The sequence below is a fragment of the Genypterus blacodes genome, unplaced genomic scaffold (genome assembly GCF_046128005.1).
Source record: "Genypterus blacodes isolate CSIRO-AG114 ecotype Tasmania unplaced genomic scaffold, CSIRO-AGI_Gbla_v1 ptg000305l_1, whole genome shotgun sequence".
Taxonomy (NCBI): Eukaryota; Metazoa; Chordata; class Actinopteri; order Ophidiiformes; family Ophidiidae; genus Genypterus; species Genypterus blacodes.
The window spans coordinates 86,615-113,353 of NW_027467095.1; the positions used below are offsets into that span (position 1 = coordinate 86,615).

The window sequence follows — 26,739 nt, forward strand, 5'->3', positions numbered from 1 at the left end:
CACTCTTTCTTTACATTATGAGTCGGCATTTTCTTTTTGACAGTGAGATAAAGCGGCTATGGTTAGCCTCATGAACGCAAACAAAACAAAAACATACCAAAACTGCAAAATACGTTTTTCCTGTGGAGCGATGGTGGACACAACTAAATGAATGCATATGAATTTAGTATCCTCATTTCATAGCATGGGTAACCATGGTCCAGCATCCTGCTGCTTCAGAGCTGAACGCTGAACAAAACTTTCAATCGCTGAGCGGCAGATCGCTCCAGTTACCAAAACACTGTCAGTCCATCAAGGTGCCAGAATAAGCTAACAGGAAAGTAAAAAGCTCACACTGTAAGATGTTATAACACTCAAGTCTTCTCCTGGTTTGTGCTTTGCCTTGTTCATCATCAGTGCACTTTGTTTTTAACGATTTTCAGCATAAACATTGCTAAAGAAATATTGGAAAAATATTGTAGAAGAGGATTGCGACCCGTTTCCACCTCAGATGGAGCTAAATCTGGCATTCACACACTGCAGTGGACCAATCAGAGCGCCTCCTTCTGTTGTTCCCAGCTCACTGCACAGGAACTCACTACACTACACTTCCTGTCTGAGCTCTGAAAGTTCCTCATCTTTTCAATCTGATTTTAATTATTTTCCCAAAATGTTTTCTTCTAACTTATATTGATTTTAATGTTTTCAAATGTAAATCTATTGATTATGCTGTCAATCACTTAAGAACCACACCCACATTAGTTGGAAGTGATTTGGAGCAATCAGTGATGGTCGATTTTTTTATGTTGTTAAACAAAAGCAACAAAGGACCATCTGTCTTTCTCCTGGTTGCCCTGGTAACAGTTTAATATACAAAGATATCAATGTTAAAATGAGTCACGTGATCAATCACCATTTGCATTCCACAGGTTTGACTCATGAATTTCAGAGCGCCACCTACTGACTTACTGTAAATACCTGTAAAAATTTTAGTATTATTCATTTCTTTAAAAAACAAATCTTTATTTGAAATGTTTGTTGACATTTGTGCCAAACACTAATCGTTTCTTCTTTATGCTCTTTATATAAATATAATTGCAGCATTTATGATAAAAAAATAAACCAAATCATGTCCAAGACTGGTGTGACATTATTTGTCTTTAACTGATGAGAAACTAAGGATGGACTTTATACCTTCTCATCTATACCTGATTCAAAAACAAACACTATTAAAATGACAAATCAGGCTTTTATTTAGGTCCAAACTTCTCATTTTGTAAACATTTCAAAAGCTCAGCAGACTTCAATAAATCTGTACATTGCCGCTGTTTTTGTATCTCTACAAACAAGTTGGCGTCATAAAATACTCAAGACTTTGAAGCGTTTTGAATCCCTGTTACCGCAGCTGACATCAAAACTGCAGGCTTCCAAACAGCGTGGGCAGCGTTGCTGGTTTGGGGTGTGGCTTGTAGCCGATTCGCTCGTTGATAAGCTCCGCCCTTGACGCCGATGCGGAGGAGGACGCAGAGGCCCCGCCCCCAACAATATCGACACTGAATGTAGAAGCCCCGCCCACGGTAGACTCCGCCTCCTCACGCTGCCGCTTTCTTGCCTGTGTAAAAGTTTGTTACATTTTACTTTACATTAATTTCACTGTATTTTCTGTTGGGTTCCATGGTCCTAAAGCGTCATTTTTACATCATAAACACATGAAATACACATGTACACTCACTTTATGAAGTATTTTCTGCATATCAAGATCATCATCCAGTGACTAATAATAACAGTAGTAATAACAACATGAATGAACCTCGAGTTCCTTCTTGATGCTCTCAAACTCATCCGCGTCGTCGATCTTCAGCTCCAGACGCGTCGGCTTCCTGCGCAACATCGTTTAGTTTTCTTCTGCTTTGAATCTGATGAGACAAATCATGTTTTGTTTTTTTCAAACAAGAACGACACATCAAAAGAAATAACGATAAAAACGATTTAAGCTAATGTATAAATACTTGAAATTGTGACTTTGCTGTGCTGCTTTTTCTCGTCACGTGGTTTCGTTGGTCGAGCGACATAAACAAACCTTGCAGAGAGCGGGCGAGCTAAGCTAACATGCTAACGAGTGTGTCCAACCTGAGAAGGAGCGAAGTTACCGGGAATCAAAGCCGCTTTCTGTTCACTTTTCCTCCATCGGCTCTCGCGGTTTAACGGAAGAGTTAAAGTTTTAGTCGCGCGTCCATTTGCGGTGATTTCACGTTTGTTCTTTGCTGCCACGGCCGCTTCCTCTGCACGAAGAAGACAATTTAACCCGGAAGCCGTAGTATATGTTCATATCCGGGTCACGCGACTCAGAGCCCAACTTGCTCCGCTAACTCACGAGTAAGTATTAAACTCAACTGTAATAAACGTTTCGTTTATGGTTAAACTTTCACGTACAGACGTTTATGGCTACCGGTTTGCATCGCGCGCTGCAACAGTCTGAAGCTTCAATTCCAGTTTTTTTGTTGTTGTTTGAGGCTAATGCTAATGCTAACTAAAGACCGCGTTTTCACCGCGAATGACGGTCTGTCCGTATGTATCTCTGTCTCTCTCTCTCTTCCCCTCTCTCTCTCTTCCTCTCTCCCTCTCTCTCGCGGTCCCTCTGTTTGTCTCCCCTCTTCCCCCCCCTCTCTCTCTCTCTCCCTCTCTCCCTGTCTCTCTTTCATCAGTGTCTCTTTGTCTTTCCTTTCAAAATAATAACTCATATTTTTCCCAGCAGCCTTTGAGGAAGTAGGAGAAGAGAAATTCTTTTAAAATGTCTGACGAAGACGATGTGGCGCCAGCTGTGAAGAGGAGTCGTGTTTTCTATGGAAGCCTGGAGGATGCTGAACGCCAAAGACTCGCCAAAGAAAGAGGAAGGTCAGGCGCAGCAGCAAGAAGTGATGGAATCAAGGCAGGAATCAAAGCGGGGAACATCAACATCTCCTCAGGTCAGACAGAAGGAGCACAAATACAAAGAAGTTTCAACTTGTTTCTGAAATAACCCAAGAAAAGAGATGATTCATAACAACATGTTTGTGTTTAGTGTTTACACACTAAAGGTGAAATAAACACAATTCCCCATGATTCTTTGCAGGAGAGACGATGGAGATGGAGGAACATGTCAGCGAGCGGCAGAACGACGCGCTGGAAGAGTTCGAGCGGCGGCGGCGAGCGCGGCAGATTATGGTCTCCACCGACGATGCCGAGGTGAAGGCGGGGCTCCGAGCACTCGGAGAGCCGATCACGCTCTTTGGGGAGGGGCCAGCAGACCGCAGGGAGAGGTGATGATTATGCCTTTTTATAAATGATTTGTGATGTATCATAAATATGAAAGGTAATGATTTGTTTTGTCAACGTTTTGTGTTTCAGGCTGCGTGGTGTTTTGTCTGTCGTCGGTCCAGATGCTCTGAAGAAATCCAGAAAAGATGAAGAGCGAGCGAAGAGGTCGCAGGAGGAGGTGAGGGGGAGGAGTCTGTTCTGTTCAACTTTTCCTTCAATAATTCTTCTAAACTGCCACATGTAAAGATTGAACCCTGTCACCCTCAGTGTCAGCAGACGTGGTACCATGAAGGCTCCGCCTCCCTGAAGGAAGCTCGGCTCTGGTTGGCTAAATACTCGCTGCCCCGGTGAGTCCCAGCAACACACCAGCCAATCACAGCCTGACCAGGAGGAAAGAGGGTGGGGCTTAATGCCTTGCACTGTTTTCTATCGGCTTATTTCTTTTTAAACACAATGTGACTTTTGAAAAAGGGCGGGGCTGTCTGAGCATCCTGATTAGTCTGCAACTGTGATTGGTTTGTTAGAGCGATGAAGCGTCTGGAGGAGGCTCGCGCTCAGCGGGAGGTCCCTGAGGCCACGAGGACGATCCGCCAACAGGAACTTCACAAGAACCTGAGGGTGAGAAAAGGTGAAGGGGTCAGGGGTCAGCTTGCTCACTTCAGGCATGTTTCCATGCCATGAAGCTGCAGTCGCTTCTGATCTCACTCACTGTCGCCATGGTAACTCCACAGCTAGCCTGGAGCTTAGTGGGGCTGAAATATGAAGCTCCGCCTCCTGACCAATCACCTGGTTTGTTAAACAGAGTGACCTTACCTGCACGATCCTAGGGGGGGCCTCCCCTTATGAGGCGTGGTCAGGAGGCGGGGCCAGGAGATTCTTTCTGAGCCTTCAGGTTCTAGGTTCAGATGCTTGTGTTTCATTGCAACTCAAGGAATAATGATCAGATTAATGATCAGTCTGAGGTATTGATCACAGCTGATATTCAGTCAACAACACACAGTGAAGATGAATCAAATCAGCTTTATTTCAACTTTACATGGAATCATGACAGAGGAATAAACGCACACGCAAGCTTCTCTGAACACACACGTATGACACACGTGACCGCTCCATCCTGTTCCCATAGAGTCTGTGCAGACTTAATGGGGGACGCAGGTTAACAGAGTCTGTTGAGGTCAGGGTCTCATGTGAATCTGACTTCCTTCCTCTCAGGCCTCCTGGACAAGCTAACCGTGTTTCCTGCTGTTTCAGAATCTCAACAACTTTTGCAGTCAGATTGGTGACGACCGGCCAATCAGCTTCTGCCACTTCAGCCCCGACTCCAGCATGCTGGCCACTGCTTCCTGGTAACAAGCCCCGCACCTTACTGTAAATCAAATGCTAACACAATGTTAGCTTGCAGACATTTTTTCATTGCTGTAGATTTAGCTTTAGCATTACTGACTTACATTCTAATTTGTAAGCTAATGTTCCAGACACACCCCTGGGTGAGTTCATGCTAAGATGCTAATGCTAACCTGTCCTCAGGAGCGGCCTGTGTAAGCTGTGGTCCGTCCCCGACTGCAGTCTGATTCGCACACTGAGAGGTGGGCGGAGCCTCTCCATTCTCATGAACTTTTAGTAATTGAATGTTTGATTGTTGGTGTTGTTTTGTTTTTTGATTTGTTGTGTTTTTAATGTGACCTGTATTTAAGTCATGTAAACGTGTAATGCAGCCAGATGAGATCACATACATGAACATCTGTATGATATGCTGCTTTAATGTTCTCTGCCCCGTCCTTACCCCTCCCCTTTCCTACCTTCAGGTCACAGCACCAATGTGGGCGCGGTTGTCTTTCGTCCACAAGCCGGCGTCTCTGGTGACCAATCAGACGTGAGCTTGGCGTCATGTGCTGCTGACGGCTCAGTGAAGCTCTGGAACCTTGAGAGGTGTGTGTGTGTGTGTGTGTGTGTGTGTGTGTGTGTGTGTGTGTGTGTGTGTGTGTGTGTGTGTGTGTGTGTGTGTGTGTGTGTGTGTGTGTGTGTGTGTGTGTGTGTGTGTGTGTGTGTGTGTGTGTGTGTGTGTGTGTGTGTGTGTGTGTGTGTGTGTGTGGCCAGCTAACGCCCCCCCTCTTTATGGTTTCCCTGTGGTTGCCGTAGTGATGAGCCGGTGGCTGACATCGAGGGTCACAGTGACCGAGTGGCCCGAGTATCCTGGCATCCTTCTGGAAGGTTCCTTGGAACCACCTGGTAAGCTCCTCCCACTCTCTGTTACGTTACACCTCCTCCCTCACAGCTCTGCCCAAAGTTGGTCTTTTTACAGTCCTTGCATTGGGGTTAGGCTCGCTGGCCTCAGGACTCATGGTCAGGTGACCTTGTTGCCATATTTGGATGGTTGTTAGGTGTTTAATGTGTTTAATGTTCTATAAACGCTGCTTATTTTCAGTTACGATAACTCGTGGCGTCTGTGGGACTTGGACGTTCAGGAGGAGGTCCTGCACCAGGAAGGTCACAGCAAAGGAGTCCACGACCTGACCTTTCACCCCGACGGCTCCCTGGTGGCTACAGGGTAGGTGACGGCAGCAGGACTTCACACTCTTCATCCTCCGGTCCTCTCTCGACTCTTCTACCACACAGATGACACTGCAGATTAAATGTTGTGTGTATTTATCAAAACCTTTTTTCACTTATTTGTTGCCCCGCCCCATGCTCCTCCTGTCATCCAATCAGTGGGCTGGATTCATTTGGCAGAGTGTGGGACCTTCGGACAGGACGCTGCGTTGTCTTCCTGGAGGGACACCTGAGAGAAATCTACAGCCTGCACTTCTCCCCCAACGGGTCAGTCAGCCAATCACAGAGCAGAGAGCAGGACAAACAGCCAATCACAGAGCAGAGAGCAGGACAAACAGCTTTTCCTGTTTCCTGTTTCCTGTTAGGTATCACCTGGCCACAGGAAGTGCTGATAACACCTGTAAGGTTTGGGAGCTGAGGAACAGGAAGTGCTTGTACACAGTCCCCGCCCACCAGAACCTGCTGTCTGCTGTCCGCTTTCAACGTAATTATTCATTTTTTCTACTTTTCTATTTCGTCATTTCTCATTTTGTCTGTGACTTTCTCTTCTCTCTTCTTCTCGATTGAATTTGGTCTGAGACCTTACTTCCTGTTTGATTCTTGCAGCCAATGACGGTCACTTCCTGTTGACTGGAGCCTACGATAACATGGCGAAAGTTTGGAGTCACCCGGGCTGGACGCCGCTGAAGACGCTCGCTGGACACGAGGGAAAAGTATGAAGAAGAATAGATGATGAGGATGAAGAGGAGTGTGAGTCAGGTGATCTGAATGTCTTCATGTCAACACCCTGTCTCTTCCTGTCCAGGTCATGGGTGTGGACGTGTCACCAGACGGGAAGCTGATCGCCACGTGCTCCTACGATCGCACCTTCAAACTCTGGCTGTCCGAGTGATGATGATGAAGATCAGGTGACAACATGAGTCACATTCTGGAAAACACAATTCAAACGTCTTCTGTAGTTTTTCTTTTTTTCGTATTAAATTCAAGTCAAAATAATTCCCCTCTTTCTTTTTGATGCTCGTTCATCTGAGCTGCTTATTATTTATAAGAAGAAGAATTCAAACATAACTGCTGCTTGAACAAGACTCAATATCAAATCTATATTTTAAAAGATAAATATCATTCATACTTAAGTAAATGCAAAGATCAAATCCATTGCATGAACAGGAAAAGTAATAATCTCGTTTAATGTGTTTCATTCATCTGTCATTATGCTGTGATAAGCCCCGCCCCCAATGAGAGAGAGAGAGAATAGAGCAACAAACACAGATGGAGAGGTGGGGGCATTGAGAGAGAGAGAGAAGGGGGGATTGTCCAACCGGTTTGACGAGAGAGGGGGAGAGAGAGAGAGAGAGGGAGCTCCATAGGGAGCCTGTGTGCTCTTTGCTCCTGTGTGCGTCTGAGCTATGTGAGCCAGTTGAACAGGTTTGGGTGAGGCGGTGGAGTGAGCGTCACACTCAGTCACAGAGAGACTGAGTTTGCTTTAGCTGAAACTTTCTGAGACGGGAAGAAAAGAAGATAAACGAAGAGAAAGAATAAACTTCCCTAACTTGGCTGTTTGGAGGAAAGTGAGAGAGAAGAGACGAGACAAGAAGACAGACAAGGTAAGAGTGAAAATTATCAAGGGTTTAAAGTCTGCAGGTGAACAGTTTTCTGAAAAAGCTTTGGGAGCCTGGATTGTTTTGGAAAAGGATATATCTGTGAAGCTTTCTTTGGTAGCTTTCAAGCTACAAGCTAGTCATGATTAAAAGTAATAGTTAAGCTTCAGTCAAGCCACTTTTAATTATACAGCTAGCTACATTACAAGCTCAGAGAGAAAGTAGCTACTACAAAGCTACTTCAATGTAACATAGCTACTTTATTAAAGCTACTTCAATGTTTCTGCTGTTTTGCCTTCAAGGCAAAAAAGTATGAAATGTAAAAGTCAAATGAAAAGGGGACTGTTCTGAATTCACTGCAGAAATCAGATTTTTTCTTTTCACACGGATTTTTATGTGAAACTAAGAAATGAAACAACAAAACAAATCAACACTAAAGCTACACATCAATTCACTGAAAAAAAATGTGATGTCGTCGTACGCCAGGAAGAGGTGTGTGTGTGTGTGTGTGTGTGTGTGTGTGTGTGTGTGTGTGTGTGTGTGTGTGTGTGTGTGTGTGTGTGTGTGTGTGTGTGTGTGTGTGTGTGTGTGTGTGTGTGTGTGTGTGTGTGTGTGTGTGTGTGTGTGTGTGTGTGTGTGTGTGTGTGTGCGCGCGCTCCAGTAATACAGCAGCAGGGAGGAATAGCCACAGTGTTTTGAAAATAGCTGAGCTACTCTCAAGCTACTGACAGCAGTTAAGTTAGCTACTTCTGCTTCTAGCTCCAACACTGAGAATATCCAGACATTTTTCTTCTTTTTGGAAATGTTGAATGATCGTAAACTTCAGACGTTTGTACCTTTGTATTTCCATCTGGTTGCTATGTGACGGCCACTGACTTCCTGTTCCTGTTCAGTACTCGCTCATCGCAGACAAATGTAGTTTAAAGCAGAAACCATATAGAGCTGCATTTCTGTGGTTTGACCTTTACGACCTGACAAACAATGTCACAGTGGTGAAGACAGCGCCACTTGCAGGCTGAAAATCACTCTTTCAGGTCTTTTCCTTTTGCGTTTAATGGAGCATTTTAAGCACCAGAGTTTTCTGCCACTGATGACGGAGTGAGGGTTAGAACCCAACCTGAGCTACGAAGCTACGCAAACCCATCAGCTCCACGCCATTTCAATACCAGAGACGACGTATCGTGACCTCATCGGTCTTTAGATACCCAGATTGCACTGCAACATCCTTGCAGCCCTTGTTAAGAGCAGTACCAACCTCCTTTGACTCTTGACTTCCTCTTCCTCAGCGCTCACTCGCCCGGACCACCACCTCCTCTTCTCCTCTGATTGGACTGCAGCCTGATTGACAGCCATGTCCTCAAACATCAAGGTCTCATTAGAAAACCCCTACGGTAATGTGTCCATTCCCAGAGCCAAGCTCCGCCCCTCTGATGGCGACGCCACTGTGATAGCCAATCGGACGGCGCTCGGCATCGGCGAAGGAGACCCGTATGGAACGACCTCCGCCCCCCCGCCTTATATGGTAAAGGAGGACGGGGGAGGGGACGAGGAGGAGACGGGGCGTTGCCGAGCCTGCTGCTATCGCTGCAGGAGGAGGAAGTGATGTCATTGGAGGAGGCTCCTGATTGGCTTGTGGATATTTGTTTAGATGAACTGAATGTGTTCGTCATCTTCTCCATCGTCGAAGGAAAAAGACAAGTGAAGGAAAAGAAACAAAGAAGTTTGTGAAGAAAAGAAAGAAGGAAAGAGGAAGTTTGTGTCGTTTAGAAAAAAAAAAAGAAAAGTTACAAACTTCTGAAATTTTACAGCGGAAACTTCATTTAAAATGTTTGCACCTTAGCTGTCAAAATAAAAGTCCCAGCTGTGTTGCTGTTGCTATGACACCGAAACTAACTGGACACTGATCAGTCATTTTTAACTCTTAAATTACTGAAGTTTTGTAAATATACAGATACGATTATGAGGTTTAATGTTTTAATACTAACAAACACGTTATATTTTGTATGTTTATAAGAAATTATAAATTGTCTTTTTCTTAGTACAAGAAAGTATTTAGAAAGCTTTTCACCATTTTGATCGTATTTTTATGAGTCGTTTGAGAGTTTATGTATCAATCTGTTTTGTTTTTTTAGATGAATGTTAAACAGTTTTAATACAATGGACATTTAATTTCCTTATGATGGAATAAAGAACAAAGGAATCAGCTGTTTGTGACGTCGTGGTAGAAAGACTCTGAAAAATGTCTCATGAAGGTTAAACATGTGACGATGTGATGAAGATGAAGATGTTTCATATCACCGATGTCGCTTTTTCCAAATAGTTTTTTTAAGTCCCGACAACTTCGCTGGCCCGAGCTGCGCGCGCACCTCAATATGGCGCAGAGGCTCCGGATGAGTTTTACACTGAGAGCGACACAGACACATCACGAGCGGAGCTAAGGGGCTCGGTGCGGGGGACAGAGTGCGCTCGGTGCGGGGCTAAACATCGGAGCGGCTGGTTTGGTGTGTGGGAGCTGTGGATGTAAGAAGAGAAAGTGAGTGTAGAGGCTTTAATTTGAAAGGTTTGACCCGGAAGCAGGTCCTTCTCACAACTTTACACGAGTTGAATGACCGCAGTGGAGAAGATGAGACGTGAACATCCTGTTAGCTGTTAGCTGTAACGTAAAGGCGGCTAAATGACGTCATTTAGAGCGAAAGTTTGAAAATTGAAATTTACCCCAAATTTTCGGAATTATATCAAATGAACAGAAATAAAAGAATCTGCAACAAATCTTTGAATAAATATTTACACATTGTTCAGATCAATGCTAAACATTTATTCTATTTGAACGTCTTCTTCTTTTACTTCTTCTTCTTCTTCTTCTTCAGCATGGACCACAGTGACTTCCTGTCTCCAGAGTCCACGGTGACGTCTCTGCTGTCTAGCTCGGGTCGCCTGAGGAGCTGCCTGAAGGCTCCTGAGCACAGCGCCCCCTACAGATACAGAGACAAGGTTTGACTCCTTACAGCCACACTGCCGGCTCGACCTCCTGACCTCACCAGACCACGAGGATAAACACACTGCTTCATATACACCCAGGCAGAAGTCATGTAGCTGATCAATCAATCAATGAGCCCATCGCCAATCACACTCATTTACATCAATAAGGGATCACTCACTGACACTGCTAGATAAAACATAAATGTGTATGTGTGTGTGTGTGTGTATGTGAATGCTTGTGTGTGTGATTGATCATATTGGTAACGCTGGTTGATTGATTGCAGGAGTACGATTCGGCCTCAGACGCTCTGGACGCGTACATTGCAGAGTTTAACAGGAGCCGGCAGGAAGCAGGGGGGTTGGTCCTGCCGATGGCTCCGCCCTCCACGCCGGCCAGACCCGGAGTGAGCACGCTCAGAAACAGAGACGGTAGGTCACAGGCCTGGACTACCCTGAGAGGTTGCGGGGTCAGGGGTCATGAAGCTGTCCCCCTGCTGGGGTCATTCATGTTTTTATTGATTCCATATTTCCTGTTCATGTGTCACACAGTTCTCAGTGAGCGTTTGACGGACAGGGAACTGGATTTCCTCAATCTCCCTGTCAGCTCCCTCCGTCACCATGGCAACCGAGACCGCCTCTCCATGACAACAGAGGAGCTGCTGTCCATCCCCTGTGACGGCTCCCTGCCTGTAACACACACGTCTGCTTTTCTCCAAGGTCTTTAAATGCATCGCCTCACTCTGATGCTGATGATGGTGGACACTGTCTGTCTTCTGACCTGTCCCTCTCTGATGCACCAGGCATGCTGTCCCAGTCTGCCCTGTCCCAGTCTGCCCTGTCCTGGCCCCGGTCCTCTAACAGAACAGGACACAGACTGGACTGGGTCCTCAGCAGTCACGCTGCCTCTCAATCCATCCACCACGACCTCCATCCAACCAGGACCTCCAGGTCAGTCTGTCATCCTGAGTCTCCTCCTCATGTTGACCTCGTATGTCCCTCAGTAATGTCTGCCAGGCTGAAGATTCTGCCTCCTCACTGTGTGTGTGTGTGTGTGTGTGTGTGTGTGTGTGTGTGTGTGTGTGTGTGTGTGTGTGTGTGTGTGTGTGTGTGTGTGTGTGTGTTCAGTGTGCAGCCTGCAGCCCGCTCCTCCGCTCTGCTCCTCCCTCACTGGTTCACCAGCCACAGAGACGAGCTGGACTCTTCTGAACTCAGCAGTGTACCTGAGCTGAAGTACCCAGCCTGGATCCGCCATGACCTGAACGACCCTCCAGGACCACAACCGGGACCAGGACCAGGACCACAGGAGTATGGTAGGGGACAGAGCAACGTGTGTGTAGCAGGTACTGGTTCTTAACGTTAACATGAATGTGTTGATCAGCTGGTGGACTCACTGATCTTCCTCCTCCTTCAGCTCTGTCCTCTGTGTCTCAGCTGGATGAAGAGGATGAAGATCAAGAGGTGAAGTTTGCTCAGAACATTTCTGCTGTGGCAGCAGACAGAGGACAAACATCTGACATCACAGGTAACACAAAGCATGTACACACATACAGACACACACAGATACACACAGCATATACAGACACACACAGATACACACAGCATGTACACACACATATTCACACAGACACACACGGATATACACAGACACACACAGCATGTACACACACACAGATACACACAAACACACAGATACACACAGCATGTACACACACAGATGTACAGACACACACAGATACACGTAGACACACAGATACACACAGCATGTACACACACAGATGTACAGATACACACAGACACACAGACACACACATGTACCAACATGTACACGTGTTCAGATGGAAGATAGAAATCCTATACAGGAGCCATGAAAAGTCAAATATGTATAAAATATCAGGTGAACATTGTGTGTGTGATCAGGTGTGTGTGTGATCAAGTGTGTGTTCTGTCAGATCACAGGATTGAGTCCCTGATCCACAAAGCAGACCAGGTCTTATCTTCTCTCTATAAGAGCCACAGAGGAGCAGAAGGTCTCCAGGAGCCATCTGGAGCTCCTCTGGGGCCAGGTAAGACCAGGGCTTTTAATGTGAAGGAACCTCAAGGCTTTTAATGTGAAGGATCTTCAGGGCTTTTATAGACTTTTTTGTCTGATGTGTTAAACCTGCAGTGACTCAGCAGGACCAGCAGGAGGCCTCACAGAGACAGACAGACATGGAGGACAGCAGGTAGGAGACCTGACCTCTGACCTCTGACCTGGTCAATGAGGCTGCAAACATGAAGTCATATAGGAAGTGGGCTTGGACCAGTAACCCTCCATACTTTGTCTGTGTGCGTGCGTGCGTGCGTGTGTGCGCGCGTGTGTGTGTGTGTGCGTGCGTGTTTGTGTGTGTGCGTGTGTGTGTGTGTGTGTGTGCAGGAAGCAGCCCGGGCCTATCGAGGCCCTCAAACAGATGCTGTTCAGACTGCAGCTGGTGGAGGCGGAGCTTCACCGACAACAACAACCAGAGTCACCAAGGCCAACATGCAGTCACACAGGTAGCAGCTGGGGGCGGAGCTTAAACTGAGCGATAAGAGGGGAAGTTTAAGAATGTGCAGCGGGAATGGAACCTGTGACTGAGCTGCTCAAAGGTCTGAGTGAAGCTGTTTGTGTTGCAGAGAGATGAAGGTGATGAATTGCTGGAGAGTTCATCACTGCAGGGGTAACAGCACCATGACTCCTGATGACCCCTGGTGACCCCTGGTGACCCCGCTCTGGTGGACAAACTAGAAAATGGGATGAAGGACGCTTCTCCTCTTCCTCTGGCACAATGTCCCTGTGTGTACGTTTGGTCACCACAGCGCCTGGAAGACAAACATTTAACGTTAAACACGCTGCCCCCTACAGGACGCGTGGGGATCTGCACCTGGTGAACTCTGTATTTGTACCTTTTCAGAAGGGGGCGGAGGTCTGCAGCGTCTCGCCGTCACTTGACCTGACAGAACAGTACCATGTGTTTGCTCCTCTGCACCGACGTTGGTGCGATTATTGATTATTGGTTTATGTATTCAGCTGATTGAAATGCCAAAGGTCACCTGAATAAAAGTTCATGTACAGAGATGAAAGTTTTACAGTTGAATTCTTCCAGAAACAATGGAATGAGACTGACTCACAGCTGAATGTCTGTTGGTTTGTCAGCCAATGAGGCGTTGTGTGGTCACCACACTCACCTGCTGACCTGCGTCTGCAGTGGCTGCCAGCATCGTAGGGTTTGTCCCGTGGGTGCGGGGTCCACAGGCGGTGGTGCCGATGTCCAGCCTGGCCTCCCACAGACAGTCAGCCGAGCAGGAGACCAGGAAGTGAGCGAGGAGTGGACGTTGGAGTCAGAGTGTCTGTGTGTGTCTGAGAGTGTCTGTGTGTGTCTGAGAGTCTGTGTGTGTGTCTGAGAGTGTCTGAGAGTGTCTGTGTGTGTCTGAGAGTCTGTGTGTGTGTCTGAGAGTGTCTGAGAGTGTGTGTGTGTGTGTCTGAGAGTGTCTGGGAGTGTCTGTGTGTGTCTGAGAGTCTGTGTGTGTCTGAGTGTCTGGGAGTGTCTGTGTGTGTCTGAGAGTGTGTGTGTGTCTGAGTTTCTGAGAGTGTGTGTGTGTGTCTGAGAGTGTCTGGGAGTGTCTGTGTGTGTCTGAGAGAGTCTGTGTGTGTCTGAGTGTCTGTGTGTGTCTGAGAGTGTCTGTGTGTGTCTGAGAGTGTCTGTGTGCGTGGCACTGTGTTACTCTGGGCCGTGGAGTGTCTGCTGGTTGCAAGTTTGGATTCTTCCAGGTCAAAGATAAGAATGGCTCACCTGTTGGCATCATCAACACACAGATCTGAGCTCAGCAGGTCACCTGTCCACAGCTCACATCCGCCCACAACACGTCCGCCAGTCACCATTTTCATGTTTTGTTCACTTTAAAATTAATTTGAGAAAACAAGCTGACGGCTTTTTGGCAGAGAACTGGTGAGCTGTAGTGCAAAGCGAGACCGACAGGGGGCGCGCCTTATGACGTGCGCTCGTCACATGACAATAAGGAGGAAGTAGTTACCGGAAGTCATTTCTGCTCTTCCTGCACAGTTTGTTGTTTTCGTGTTTAACATTGTTTGTTTTGATATTGGGAATACGGCGAATAAAACGTATTAATGGAAACTTATCGATTATAAGTGACAAACCAACGTCAGTTCTCCAGTGACGCGTAATAAGTGTGTTTTTGTCTTCATGAGGCTCCGTTAGTTTGCTAACGTGTTAGCTAAGCTAACTAGCTCATCTTATCACAACAAAGGTGAGCAAAGTTTCAACACCTTTCTCTCATAAACCATCGAATCTGCGCTGTTTTGTGTTCGCTTAATATTTTCTTGCAAACAGTGACCGGATGTGTCTGCTGACATGACGGATATTTAAAATGATTTGGTGTTTATTTAGTTTAAATGTTCGGTTCAATTTAAAGCTTCGCTGTAAACAATGAACAGATTCTCCATAAAGAAGAAGAGTGCTTTTATTTCAGTGTTGAACTAAAAGCTGATTGTTACTCAGTGTGACTGGGTCTGAGGTCAGAGGTCACGATGGGTTCTGCAGTGGAGAGGACGGACGAACACGTGAGAGAGTTTCTGATTTATCGCGGCTTCACCACAACACTGAAACATCTGGACAACGAGATCAAAGCTGACAAGGAGAAAGGATTCAGGGTACAAAGCCTCATAGTGTTCAACCTGCTGACCTTTGACTTGAATGACTTTTATATGTGTATGTGAGGACTTTGTCTTTAATGTGCCAGTGGATTCATGTATTGATTGATTTCCCAGGTGGATAAGATCGTGGAGCAGCTGCTGCAGCTGGTCCTGACCTTTGACCTGTCCGGTCTAAAGGATTACTGGATGTATCTGGACCGCCGTCTCTTCTGCAGACTGGAGGATGTTTATCGATCTACCGTTAATAAACTGAGGACCAGCCTGTACCGATATTACCTCATCAATACCATACAGGTTACCTAAGATGAAGTTTATTATCCTGAGGGAAATGACTGTGCGCTCTGATTGGCCAACTCAGCAGCACTGTGGGCGGAGCTTCATTTCCACACAGATATGGTAGAATAAGAAATGATAAGTGAGGCTGATGACCGATCCAAGCATCGACACATAATAGATCGGCGGCAGTAGCTCAGTCGGTAGGGATTCCGCTTGGGAACCGGAGGGTTCGCCGGTTCGAGTCCCGTATGGACCAACTAAGTGGACTGGTAGCTGGTGAGTTGCCAGTTTGCCTCCAGGGCACTGCCGAGGTGCCCCTGAGCAAGGCACCGAACCCTCAGCTGCTCCAGTGCGCCAAATAATGGCTGCCCTGCGATAATTGGAAGTCGCTTTAGAGAAGAGCGTCTGCTAAATGACCGTAATGTAATGTAATGTAGATATTATCTCTCAAAAAATAATAATAAGTTAAGATGCTCCTCTAAGAACATATTAAACATGTTTACTGTGACCGTGTGTGTGTGTGTGTGAGAGTGACAGATGTTTCCTCCACGTGTCCTCAGAAAGGAAACGTGGAGAAGACGCAGGAGTTCTTCCAGAAGCAGGCCATGGAGCTGCAGGGTCAAGCTGAGTGGCGTGATTGGTTCATCCTGCCGTTTATCCCCTCCCCCGAGCAGAACCCCGCCTTCTCTCCATACTTCTCCCGCCAGTGGGCGGACACCTTCCTGGTCTCACTGCACAACTTCCTGTCTGTCCTCTTCCAGTGCATGCATATCCTTTGCTGTAGTACTGTGAGTCACCAGGGGGCGCCACGGTGCAACTGTAGTGCAGTAATGCTGTAGTACTGCTGTGAGTCACCAGGGGGCGCCCCTGTGCATTACAGCGTGTGTACTGCGCTTCAGCAGGCTCTTTAGGAGCCTGGAATCAAATCAGGAACCTTCCGATCCCTAGATCACCACTGTACCTTCCAGAGCCACACCACCCATACACTACGCTAAAGGGAGTTGATTGAGAAGTCCTGAGCTTAGCATGAAGGTAGATTTAATTGCTTACACCAGTTAGGCTCACAAGTTATCAAGCAACCACTGTACAATCATCAGTATATACATATGCATTGTTTCGCCTGTAAAGCTGAGTTGAATCAGTCTAGAAACCGATCATTTTCATGATTGGAGGGTTGGTTGATAAGAAGTGAGCTCAGCATTTATCTCTGATGTAACCTGTAACTACGGGACAGTTGGACCTTGTTTGTGGTGTCCAAGCTGGCTGCTGTCAATGATTGTGGCTTTGAACTGAAATCTGTGTTTGATCAATCCTTCTTTCAAGACCACAACAATCAGGAACTAACAGCAGTCAAAGTGGTGTCCAGTCCTTAACTGTTCACACCTCAGCCGGTCCTGATGAGCTTTGATGCTGAGGTCCAGAAAACCACCAGCCTGAGCGAAGAGAATGAACAGCTCCGCCAACTGGTCAGAATCTCAAACCGCATGTCTTTTATTTCAACATTTTAACACAAGACACTTATTATTCTTTCTTTGCCTTCTCTGTCCTCTGTGTCCTTCCCTGGTTCTGGTCCTGGTCCAGCTGTTTGCCCGGCAGGGAGAAGGTCAGGACCAGGGGGATGGTGATCTGACCGTACACCACAAGCTGCCGGCTTACGTCCAGAACATGGACCGACTGGGAGACACTGAGCTGTGAGACCTTTACACTCCTCTGTCCTAAACAGCCTGAACACATGACTGCTGTCCTGGCAACACTTTAAATCCTCAATTACGACAGGAAGTATTGCTCTCTGATTGGTTGCCAATGTCAAACACATCTCTGGTCGATGGTGCTCAACAGAACTACAAAATTCATAAAGAATAGAGTTGCAGAACAAAAACCTTTTAAGATATTCACTTGGTATCTCTACACAGCGGCTGCTCAGGAGGCTTTTATTGTGAAAAGGCTAGAAGAAATGTTTTATTGTGAAAGGCTGTTGTTATTTAGTAGGGAGTTTACTGTGAAAGGCTAACGTTCGTCAGTACATGGTGATTTTATGTGAAAGGCTGATTTGCTCCTTTGAAACTGGGTTGTGACATCGGACACAAACAGCGCCACCCAGAGGCCCTTGTGGGACTGACTCTGCTTCTCAGGGTTTATTTAAACACAACAGCAACGGCATGGCTCATTAGTCTGGGTGAAGCCCTTATGTTCTACATAGAATGGTTCATTATTAGTGCCAGTGCTGCCCCTGCTGGAGGAGAGTGTAACTGCATCTGTTTATCAAACTGATTTGATAAGAATAGAACCCTGAGATGAATCATCATCACTTATGAATACAAAATAAGGAAGAGTTCATAATATATCATAATATATTATGAACTTATATATATATATATATATATATATATATATATATATAAAAAAGTTGACCTTTGTTATATAAATGAACTCTAAATGACATATTGAATTTGATGATTGCGATGGATCAATACAGTTTATCACACGAGCATCGGGTTTGATTTGTCTGAGGCTAAATCATAATGTAACTTTCATTGAGCACTAACTTCTTATCTGATGGGCGGGGTTCACATCAGATTGAAGGGCAGTGTGTGTGTGTGAGCGCGCACACACACACAAACACACACACACACACACACACAGAGGGGCTGAATGAATCAGCAGGAATTTTCATTTCAAGTATTGATCCAGTATTGATCAGTCCCAATGTTCTTCATTCATGGCCTCTGAGCCGAAGTGAGAGTTCAGCTTTAACCAGCTGATTGATGAGGAATCATGCAGCCCTTATTGATAATATCATATTGATCTAATATATGAATTATGCTTCAGATTTTAGGTTTTTAAATTACGAGTCTTTCTTTGTATTTATCACATTTGTTTTATTTATTTAACTCTTAACAGAGGAAATAGTGATGACGATGACTTTGACATCCAAATCCCAGAATGAAGTTCAGTTTTCTGAAAATATAATCATAAACTGTGTGAAACAAAAAGAATCAAACTTTATTCTCAGATTAACGTGGCTGTAATCCTCTTTGAGGAGGAGGATGATGAAGCTGCTTCAAATAAACTTTATTTACATCACAATGTGTTTCAATAATAATTGACTTGACTTTTATCTAATAAACAATTCAGATGGTGAATTGTTGTTTGTTGTCTTTTACTACAGAGAATCCAAACATGTTGATGTTACAACATTAGGATCAGTCAGGAGCTTTCCTCTCTTAGCTCCTAGCTGGTAGCATGTAGCTCGTAGTTGGTAGCTTGTAGCTAGTTGCAGGTAGCTTGTAGCTAGTTGCTGGGAGCTTGTAGCTAGTTGTAGGTAGCTTGTAGCTAGTTGCTGGTAGCTTGTAGAGTTCCTCTTCTTGGCTGGTTTCACTAAATCGTTCCAAACGTTATATAACCTGTATTCTTTATTGACTCTTTTGTTGTTTGTCCTCTGTATTGTTTGGTTGTTTTTAGACTACAAGTCATATTTGATTAATTACCAATCTATTGTAATTAAATAATCAATCAGCTGCAGCTTCTTCAGTGTAAATCTTTATGTTTTAGGACCAAAAGACACCGTGTCACTTTCAACTTTTCATCAATTAATAGGAAGAATAACCCCCAATACGTCACATTCTGTCTTCCTTCGTTCTGAATTTAAAGACTTCCATCTCTCTGCTCTGTAGGGACTTGGTGTCGAGTCAGCGGGCCGTCTCCATGGTGACGACACCTTCTAGAAATTTCTTCTCTACATTCCTGCCGCAAGGTCGACGGACTCCGGCCAAAATGCCTCTATTTCCCCCCGTGACCTCGCCCTGCCAGGCAACACTGGGCAGGAAGGACCCACCAACCAATCAGGTGGGAGTGCTGTTGTCACTGTATCATCAGCTAACATGTAACATGCTATGCTAACATGCAACTTATGATCACAGGTTCTTCTGTTTCTTCTGGTTCTTCTTCTTCCAGACTGTCAAGCCTAAAGACGGCGCTCCAGCTAAGGATGTCAAGACACTTTCCAGTCAGACGTCCAACAGCGAACCCATCAACCAGTCCACAAGCCAGACCACCTACCCGAGACAGAAGAGGCAGCAGGAGCACGAGAAGGAGAGGAAGGAGCTTCTGTCCAAACCCTCAGCTCAGGTACCTGAAGGCTCTGCTTGGTCCACAGGTGGCGCTATTAAACAGAGTTTGTACGGGGTGTCAACACCAAAGCATTTTGATTGGCCAGCTGTTACTCCTGTTTACATCGAGAACCACGTGGAGACAAAACCAGACTGAAGCTGCAGGTTTCCTGTTTGCGACCCTGATGACAGACAGACACGCCCCCTCCCTTCTGTGATGACACGCCCCCTTCTCTCTATAGGGACACGCCCTCTCCTCTCTATAACAACACGCCCCCTCCCCTCTATAGGGACACGCCCCCTCCTCTCTATAACAACACGCCTCCTCCCCTTTATCGCCACGTTCTTTCCTCTCCTCCCTCAGTGATTTGGTACGACTCAGACCTGCGGTCGGTGAAGCATTGAGCTACTTCAACTTAAAAACAACAAAAGTAAATGTTTCTGTGTCTTTTTTCAGTCCACAGAGAAGAAGGCGGAGTCAGGGGAGGCGGAGACACCTGCAGAGGACTCCTCTGACTCCGCCCCCTCAAGCAGCAGGAGTAGTGGCGGGGGAGCCGAAGGAGGAGGCATGTCAGCGGAACAGCCCTTTATCAAACTGAGCCAGGAGGAATACGCAGAGCATCACTCCTCCATCATGCACTGCAGGTCCGAGGTCAGCTAGCCTCCATTAGCACCTGAGCTTAGCATGCTAACAAACACGACGCTTGTTTCTGTGCTCAGGATCGACTGTTCGGGCCGGAGGGTCGCCAGTTTGGACGTAGATGGAGTGGTGAAGGTAAGGTGTGTGTGTGTGTGTGTGCTCATGTGTGTGTGTTCAGGTGTGTGTGTGTGTGTGTGCTCGTGTGTGTGTGTTCAGGTGTGTGTGTGTGTGCTCGTGTGTTTGTGTTCAGGTGTGTGTGTGTGTGCTCGTGTGTGTGTGTGTGTGCTCATGTGTGTGTGTTCAGTTGTGTGTGTGTGTGTTCAGGTGTGTGTTCAGGTGTGTGTGTGTGTTCAGGTGTGTGTGCTCATGTGTGTGTGTGTGTGTGTGTGTGTGTGTGCGTTCAGGTGTGGGCGTTGAACCCCATCATGCAGACCAAAGCCACCATCATGTCCAAGTCTCCTCTGCTGTCTCTGGAGTGGGCAACCAAACCTCACAGACTGGTAAACACACACACACACACACACACACACCTTTACACAGCTCACAGGAACAACAACTTATCATCTGTGTGTGTGTGTGTGTGTGTGTGTGTGTGTGTGTGTGTGGTCAGCTGTTGCTAGGCAGTGGGGTTGGCACAGTGCGACTGTACGACACCGATGCCAAGAAGAATCTGTATGAGATGAACATCGATGAGACCCATCCACGGTCAGTCTGCCTGTCTCTCTGTCCGTCTCTCTGCCTGCCTCCCTCCCTGCCTGCCTGTCCGTCTGTCTGTCTGTCTGTCTGTCTGTCCGTCTGTCTGTCTGTCTGTCTGTCTGTCTGTCTGTGAATGAATTATGATGATGATGAAGATGTGAGCCCCTCTGTGTGTCAGCATCCTGTCGTTAGCTTGCAGTCCCAGTGGCTCCTCCTTCGTGTGTTCAGCTGCGGCTCTCAGCCGGTCAGGAAGTGCAGAGTCTGCTTCCCGCCTCCCAATCCCGATGTCTGGACAGCTGCTGCTCTGGGACACCAAGACGGTCAAACAGCAGGTAAGACCTCACAGGCACCAGGCCCCTCAGGTGGAGGCTCAGGCCCCTCAGGTGGAGGCTCAGGTGGAGGCTCAGGCCCCTCAGGTGGAGGCTCAGGCCCCTCAGGTGGAGGCTCAGGCCCCTCAGGTGGAGGCTCAGGTGGAGGCTCAGGCCCCTCAGGTGGAGGCTCAGGTGGAGGCTCAGGCCCCTCAGGTGGAGGCTCAGGTGGAGGCTCAGGCCCCTCAGGTGGAGGCTCAGGCCCCTCAGGTGGAGGCTCAGGTGGAGGCTCAGGTGGAGGTTCAGGTCTTCAGCTCAGTAACCCGCCTCTGTCTGTTATTGACCTTCAGCTCCAGTTCTCCCTTGACCCTGAACCAGTCGCCATAAACTGCACTGCCTTCAACCACAACGGGAACCTGCTGGTCACTGGAGCGGCTGACGGCGTCATCAGGCTGTTTGGTATCTACACCATTGTGTGTGTGTGTGTGTGGGGGGGGGGGGCAGCATGTGGACTGTAAATAGAGAATAGAAACTACAGAACTGTCAGCCGTGTTTATCTGCTGAATGTGTGCAGACATGCAGCGATATGAGAGCGCCATGAGTTGGAGAGCTCACGATGGAGAAGTGTACAGCGTCGAGTTCAGCTACGACGAGAACACGGTGTTCAGCATCGGAGAGGACGGGAAGGTGAGTGTGTCTGAGTGTGAGTGTGTGTGTGTGAGTGTGTGTGAGTGTGAGTGAGTGAGTGAGTGAGTGAGTGTGTGTGTGTGTGTGTGTGTGTGTGTGTGTGTGTGAGTGTGTGTGAGTGCGTGAGTGTGAGTGAGTGAGTGAGTGTGTGTGTGTGTGTGTGTGTGTGTGTGTGTGTGTGTGTGTGTGTGAGTGTGAGTGAGTGTGTGTGTGTGTGTGTGTGTGTGTGTAAGGGAGTGAGTGTGAGTGAGTGTGTTTGTGGGAGTGAGTGAGTGTGTGTGTGTGTGTGTGTGTGTGTGAGTAAGGGAGTGAGTGAGTTTGTGTGAGTGTATGTGTGTGAGTAAGTGTTTGAGTGAGTGAGTGTGTGAGTGTGAGTAAGTGTGTGTGTGAGTGCGAGTAAGTGTGTGTGTGAGTGCGAGTAAGTGTGTGTGTGTATGTGGGTGAGTAAGTGTTTGAGTGAGTGAGTGTGTTTGTGTTTGTGAGTAAGTGTGTGTGTGTATGTTTGTGTGTGAGTAAGTGTGTGAGAAAGTGTGTGAGTGAGTGAGTGTGTGTGTGTGAGTGTGTGTGTAAGTGTGTGTGAGTAAGGGAGTGAGTGAGTGAGTGTGTGTGTGTGAGTGAGTAAGGGAGCGAGTGTGTGTGTGTGTGTGTGTGTGCGCGTGTGTGTGTGTGTGCTCACAGCTTTATAATCTATTGTTTGCTCCATTTGTCTGTGTGTTTTCTAAAAGAGGCCACGGTCCATACAGTTTGTTACCAGTGTGTGTGTGTGTGTGTGTGTGTGTGTGTGTGTAGTTCATCCAGTGGAACATCCATCGCTGTGGTGTGAAGCAGTCTGAGCAGGTTCTTCCTCAGGAGGCCACTGGACCTTTTGTCCTGTCAGGTTACAGCGGATATAAACAGGTAAACAAGGTCACCATGGAAACGCTGTGTTTAATTCAGACTCAGCTTCAGTTTAGGAATTTTATCGAAGCTGTTTTCACAGTTTAGGTTTTATCTTATTAGAGTGATCAATAATACTGAATGAAAATCTTTACTTTGTTGTCCAAAATGTGTCAAAGGTCAGAGGTCACGGTTTGACAGATCCATTTAATTATTGAAATAACGACAACAAAATCAATCTGTAAGTGAGGTCATGAGATAATCACACTGGATGACTTCCTGTTTGCATTCAGGTTCAGATTCCTCGAGGTCGCTTGTTTGCGTTTGACTCTGAAGGTCAACACGTCCTGACCTGCTCCAGCACCGGAGGACTCATATACACAGTAACCTCATCTTCATCTGCAACCTCTCCCTTCACCTACATCAGCACCTTGCTCTTCATCACTTATACCATCATCATCACCCTCATGTTGACACTCACACTGATGACTTCAATGTTTTATTTCTTATCTTAGGTTTTTTATCTTTATTTTATTTTGTGTATCTTGATGTTTTTTTACTCGTTTTTTTCACTTAAATATTTTCATTTTATCCTCATTGGGTCAAACATTCTTTCAGTTTTGATTGGCAAACATGCTCCTCCCTCCTCCTCCTGTAGCTAACCAATGGGAATCCGGCGCTGGACAGCGTGCTGTCGCTGGGCGGACACAAAGCTCCGGTGGTGACGGTGGATTGGTGCTCGGCGGTAGACTGTGGCACCTGCCTCACCGCCTCCATGGATGGAAAAATCAAGCTGAGCACACTGCTGGCACAAAAGCCCTGAATGAGGACCTGAGAGAAGACACCAGGAGCGTCTGAATCACTCTGATGTCATCAAAACGTAATTGGTTGTCGTAAAAATCAATAAATCTGATTAATGATGTTCTCCTACTGTGTCATCAATTCCTAATCTATCCATTTGATTATTCATCAATCGTCCTTAAAACCTTACAACTAAATCTATTTAAGGAAATGACGTCATAGATGAGGCCGTTTGTTGTTGCAGTGCCCCTTCTTAGCCGCGGGTGGCGCTCTAGGTTACATGCTGTGTTTGAAGAGAGTCTTTTGACTGTGTAGTCATTTCATTCTTTATTTTCTGCAGTCACGTCCTGTTCTACTCTCCAGTCCAGTTGGTGGCGCTGGTGCGCCATTAACCTGGTTAGCCAACCGCAATTGAAATCGAAAAAAGAAGAAGAAAATGGAGCCACAATAACAAGCATTTTGTGTACAGCGGTAAAATCCAACAGTTGTCCGTTTGTGACGATTGTTTATGTTTTGATGTGTTTGTGTTAAGTGCAGTTGATCTCAGACTGGAGCAGAAATCTTCAGGCGCCAGTCGGAGTTTGTAACAAACAAAGATGTTCGTTTCCGTTGACTCCGCGATGAACGCTAGCTAGCTGCGCCATTAGCTTGTTTACACCGGAAACCGCAGTTTGAGTCTGTTTTTATTTATTTTTGTTTGTTTCCGAAAACATGGAGAGTTTGTACAAGCGGAAAGTGTTCGCGTCAATGCGCAAAACCAAAGCGGCGGCCAACAAGCGGCGTCAAATCGGCCTGCCCGCCTCCATCCTGGACGACACGGATGAAGGCTCATTCTCCTCGTCGTCCTCTTCCTCCTCCTCCAGTCAGGCGGACTTCCGCAGCTCTTCGGGCGAGGAAGACAGCGAGCACGACCGGGACCGGGACCAGGACCAGGACCCGAGCGACCGCAGCAGCTCCGCGGCCACATCGAGCGACGACAGCCGCTCAGTGAGCCGCAAGAAACGCTCCTTCCTCCGGGGACAGAACAGCAGCTCCTCGGCCTCAAGTGGAGAGGAAGAGGAGGGGGCGAGCCAGCCGAAGAGGAAGGTGCAGGTACGGAGTCTTCATCACTGTTTAAACAAGTAGTCAAGCAAAACATGAGAATGAATGAAAACAAGAGAAAAAGGAGTCAATGGGGCATAGAGGAGACAGCCAAGGAGACAGTTTAGGACACTGTTGAGGAGACAGTCGAGGAGACAGTCAAGGAGACAGTTGAGGAGATGGTAGAGCAGCTTAAGTGTGCTTGGTGTGTCAGTAAGTGTGCATGTTACTGTTTTAGGGGAGGAAGAGGAGCAGACTGCAGCGGCAGGAAGAGTCGGACTCAGACGGAGTGGAGGAGAAGAAGAGGAGGGGGGAAGATGATGATGATGATGAGGAGGAGGAGGAGGAGAGGAAGAAGAGGAGGCAGAGACACGACAAGCTGCTGGCTCTGTCCATGAGGATGAAGGCCAGAGTGAGGAGGAGGAGGAGGAGGAGTCCACTCACACAGGTCAGTCCTGATCTTAAATCCCTCTTTATTGAATGTCTGCTCTGTCTCTGTCCGCTCTGTCTCTGTCCGCTCTGTCTGCTCTGTCTCTGTCTGCTCTGTCTCTGTCTGCTCTGTCTCTGTCCGCTCTGTCTCTGTCCCCTCTGTCTCTGTCCGCTCTGTCTCTGTCCCCTCTGTCCCCTCTGTCTCTGTCCCCTCTGTCCCCTCTGTCTCTGTCCCCTCTGTCTCTGTCCCCTCTGTCCCCTCTGTCCCCTCTGTCTCTGTCCGCTCTGTCTCTGTAGTTTCTTCATCATGAGAACAGGTGGGCCTCAAGCTGGGGTTGATTGATAAATTCTGAGCTTTCATGTCATGGTTGTAATGCTGCCTGTTGTCATGGTGACAGCTTCCTGTTGATAAATCATGAGCCTAACTTCATCATCATCATCATCATCATCATCATCATCACAGATTGACTGAAATATTTTAAATGAAACAAATGTTGAAGTTTGTTTTGTGTTCAGAATGCAGCAGATGGAGACAAGCAGAAAGAAGCTGAGGAAGAGGAAGGAGAGGACGAAGCTACAGGACGCCATGAAGAGGAGGAGGAGGAGGAGGAGCAGAAGTGACTGAATGTGAAGGTTTTCACTCACCTCTGGATGTCATGGAAACGGCAGTCAGTATTGTTTTAAAGAAAACAGGATCAAGGTGACTTTTAAGGAAAAAAGTTCAACCAACAATAATCTGACAGAATGAGTCACAGCAATCATCAGAAGGTTTAAATCATGGACTTTAAAAGTGTGACTTTAATGTTTCTCATATTAAGTTTGAATGAATTTGTAATTTGTAACATTTCTTTATGTTAAAATGTTAAAAACAAATTGATCAGATTTTTAGATACTTTAAAAAAAGTTTTTAGTTTATTTGATTTTTAATCAGTTTCCCCGAAAAGTCAGTGTTCTGTTGCCGTGGTAACAGCTTTCTATACTCTCTCCTCCTTTGTTCTACTCTCTTTTCCTTGTCTCCTTCACTTCCTTCCTTTCCTCTGCTCTTTGTCGTGCCCTCTGCACTAAGCTGACATCAAAGGTCACAGGCTGTGAACATGAACTCTAACTCCCAGAATGCACTGCTGGAGCTTCACATTGAGCACGTTCAGCACTTAAAGTTTGTTTATTGATCCTGGATGGATCAGCAGCTCTGCTTGTGATCCCACGCCTCTGGGTGGAGTCGACTCCATGAGGGGGAGGGGCCAACATACACAGACAGGAAACACATCTGCATTTAAGGAACCAAATGAGAGTAAACGTTTGATAATGAAATCCATGTGTGTCCTTAACTGTGTCAGTGTGTGATGATCATCTTCATCATCTTCATCATCGTCTCAGCTGGTTCACATGATGCTTTCATCCTCTCTGTCACAGCACACACCCACACACACAGAGAGGTTAAAGGTCAACAGTGTTTCCACTGTCTGTATTAACTCACACAGCTCTTCTGGATCACTGAGCAGCTTTAGAGTCTGAGCCTCATGAAGAGGAGCAGATCAGCTGATCTCATGTTACACACACACACGCACACACACTGATGCAGATAAATGACTAGCTCTGCAGTTTGTGGTCAAAATGTGTTTAAAGGGAAACTTTATTGGCTTTTCTGTGTTCTCCCTGTTTGACTTCATATTTGTGTTGGAAACAAAGAAACAACTTCATATCGCTGCTAAAAATAAAATCATGAAACGACACAGAGGTGAAA

The 26,739-nt window shown here is 46.6% G+C and overlaps 5 protein-coding genes across 10 annotated transcripts; 4 read left to right on the forward strand and 1 right to left on the reverse strand.

The window, feature by feature from the left end:
- Window positions 1–1,208: 1,208 nt before the first annotated feature.
- cdc26 (cell division cycle 26 homolog) lies at window positions 1,209–2,282 on the reverse strand. 3 transcript variants are annotated; one of them, XM_076137347.1, is made up of 3 exons: window positions 1,993–2,282; window positions 1,790–1,895; window positions 1,209–1,591 (listed from the first exon to the last, which is right to left on the reverse strand). In XM_076137347.1, the coding sequence occupies exons 2-3, from the start codon at window positions 1,868–1,870 to the stop codon at window positions 1,391–1,393; spliced, it is 282 nt and encodes a 93-aa protein (XP_075993462.1). In that variant the 5' UTR covers window positions 1,871–1,895; window positions 1,993–2,282; the 3' UTR covers window positions 1,209–1,390. The 3 variants fall into 3 exon arrangements, with proteins under 3 accessions (XP_075993462.1, XP_075993461.1, XP_075993463.1); XM_076137346.1 differs by having other exon boundaries at window positions 1,989–2,282; XM_076137348.1 differs by having other exon boundaries at window positions 2,110–2,281.
- Window positions 2,228–9,207, forward strand: prpf4 (pre-mRNA splicing tri-snRNP complex factor PRPF4). 3 transcript variants are annotated; one of them, XM_076137342.1, is made up of 16 exons: window positions 2,228–2,355; window positions 2,732–2,945; window positions 3,092–3,278; window positions 3,367–3,454; window positions 3,544–3,623; window positions 3,801–3,894; window positions 4,528–4,622; window positions 4,804–4,862; window positions 5,082–5,205; window positions 5,416–5,505; window positions 5,702–5,824; window positions 5,986–6,093; window positions 6,192–6,310; window positions 6,433–6,539; window positions 6,632–7,430; window positions 8,711–9,207. In XM_076137342.1, the coding sequence occupies exons 2-15, from the start codon at window positions 2,771–2,773 to the stop codon at window positions 6,716–6,718; spliced, it is 1,536 nt and encodes a 511-aa protein (XP_075993457.1). In that variant the 5' UTR covers window positions 2,228–2,355; window positions 2,732–2,770; the 3' UTR covers window positions 6,719–7,430; window positions 8,711–9,207. The 3 variants fall into 3 exon arrangements, with proteins under 3 accessions (XP_075993457.1, XP_075993458.1, XP_075993459.1); XM_076137343.1 differs by having other exon boundaries at window positions 2,271–2,355; window positions 2,735–2,945; XM_076137344.1 differs by having other exon boundaries at window positions 2,309–2,374; window positions 2,735–2,945.
- A 656-nt stretch (window positions 9,208–9,863) lies between these two features.
- On the forward strand, window positions 9,864–13,511 carry cunh18orf54 (chromosome unknown C18orf54 homolog). The gene is made up of 11 exons (XM_076137345.1): window positions 9,864–9,957; window positions 10,292–10,415; window positions 10,688–10,832; window positions 10,953–11,120; window positions 11,204–11,351; window positions 11,529–11,743; window positions 11,815–11,925; window positions 12,353–12,466; window positions 12,568–12,625; window positions 12,817–12,935; window positions 13,056–13,511. The coding sequence occupies exons 2-11, from the start codon at window positions 10,293–10,295 to the stop codon at window positions 13,061–13,063; spliced, it is 1,209 nt and encodes a 402-aa protein (XP_075993460.1). The 5' UTR covers window positions 9,864–9,957; window position 10,292; the 3' UTR covers window positions 13,064–13,511.
- Window positions 13,512–14,434: 923 nt separating this feature from the next.
- Window positions 14,435–23,610, forward strand: wdr91 (WD repeat domain 91). 2 transcript variants are annotated; one of them, XM_076137360.1, is made up of 18 exons: window positions 14,435–14,687; window positions 14,910–15,090; window positions 15,208–15,387; window positions 15,930–16,136; window positions 16,752–16,835; window positions 16,951–17,060; window positions 19,044–19,215; window positions 19,324–19,497; window positions 19,936–20,123; window positions 20,199–20,253; window positions 20,523–20,618; window positions 20,729–20,823; window positions 20,993–21,146; window positions 21,473–21,581; window positions 21,697–21,809; window positions 22,599–22,706; window positions 22,979–23,068; window positions 23,344–23,610. In XM_076137360.1, the coding sequence occupies exons 2-18, from the start codon at window positions 14,968–14,970 to the stop codon at window positions 23,506–23,508; spliced, it is 2,223 nt and encodes a 740-aa protein (XP_075993475.1). In that variant the 5' UTR covers window positions 14,435–14,687; window positions 14,910–14,967; the 3' UTR covers window positions 23,509–23,610. The 2 variants fall into 2 exon arrangements, with proteins under 2 accessions (XP_075993475.1, XP_075993473.1); XM_076137358.1 differs by having other exon boundaries at window positions 14,939–15,090.
- A 215-nt stretch (window positions 23,611–23,825) lies between these two features.
- Window positions 23,826–26,306, forward strand: LOC142988254 (uncharacterized). The gene is made up of 3 exons (XM_076137368.1): window positions 23,826–24,578; window positions 24,805–25,014; window positions 25,512–26,306. The coding sequence occupies exons 1-3, from the start codon at window positions 24,198–24,200 to the stop codon at window positions 25,614–25,616; spliced, it is 696 nt and encodes a 231-aa protein (XP_075993483.1). The 5' UTR covers window positions 23,826–24,197; the 3' UTR covers window positions 25,617–26,306.
- The last annotated feature ends 433 nt before the right edge of the window (window positions 26,307–26,739 follow it).

Excerpts from the sequence above, each read along its gene's own strand:
- wdr91 (XM_076137360.1), top strand. The coding sequence starts at position 14,968 with ATGGGTTCTGCAGTGGAGAGGACGGACGAACACGTGAGAGAGTTTCTG. Across the intron at positions 20,254-20,522 it reads ACGTAGATGGAGTGGTGAAG|GTGTGGGCGTTGAACCCCAT; the intron begins GTAAGGTGTGTG and ends GTGTGCGTTCAG. Across the intron at positions 21,147-21,472 it reads CCAAGACGGTCAAACAGCAG|CTCCAGTTCTCCCTTGACCC; the intron begins GTAAGACCTCAC and ends ATTGACCTTCAG.
- LOC142988254 (XM_076137368.1), top strand. The coding sequence starts at position 24,198 with ATGGAGAGTTTGTACAAGCGGAAAGTGTTCGCGTCAATGCGCAAAACC. Across the intron at positions 24,579-24,804 it reads AGCCGAAGAGGAAGGTGCAG|GGGAGGAAGAGGAGCAGACT; the intron begins GTACGGAGTCTT and ends TTACTGTTTTAG. Across the intron at positions 25,015-25,511 it reads GGAGGAGTCCACTCACACAG|AATGCAGCAGATGGAGACAA; the intron begins GTCAGTCCTGAT and ends TTTTGTGTTCAG.
- prpf4 (XM_076137342.1), top strand. The coding sequence starts at position 2,771 with ATGTCTGACGAAGACGATGTGGCGCCAGCTGTGAAGAGGAGTCGTGTT. Across the intron at positions 3,895-4,527 it reads AACTTCACAAGAACCTGAGG|AATCTCAACAACTTTTGCAG; the intron begins GTGAGAAAAGGT and ends CTGCTGTTTCAG. Across the intron at positions 6,094-6,191 it reads CTGCACTTCTCCCCCAACGG|GTATCACCTGGCCACAGGAA; the intron begins GTCAGTCAGCCA and ends GTTTCCTGTTAG.
- cdc26 (XM_076137347.1), bottom strand. The coding sequence starts at position 1,870 with ATGTTGCGCAGGAAGCCGACGCGTCTGGAGCTGAAGATCGACGACGCG. Across the intron at positions 1,592-1,789 it reads GCATCAAGAAGGAACTCGAG|GCAAGAAAGCGGCAGCGTGA; the intron begins GTTCATTCATGT and ends ACTTTTACACAG.
- cunh18orf54 (XM_076137345.1), top strand. The coding sequence starts at position 10,293 with ATGGACCACAGTGACTTCCTGTCTCCAGAGTCCACGGTGACGTCTCTG. Across the intron at positions 10,416-10,687 it reads CCTACAGATACAGAGACAAG|GAGTACGATTCGGCCTCAGA; the intron begins GTTTGACTCCTT and ends GATTGATTGCAG. Across the intron at positions 11,744-11,814 it reads GAGCAACGTGTGTGTAGCAG|CTCTGTCCTCTGTGTCTCAG; the intron begins GTACTGGTTCTT and ends CTCCTCCTTCAG.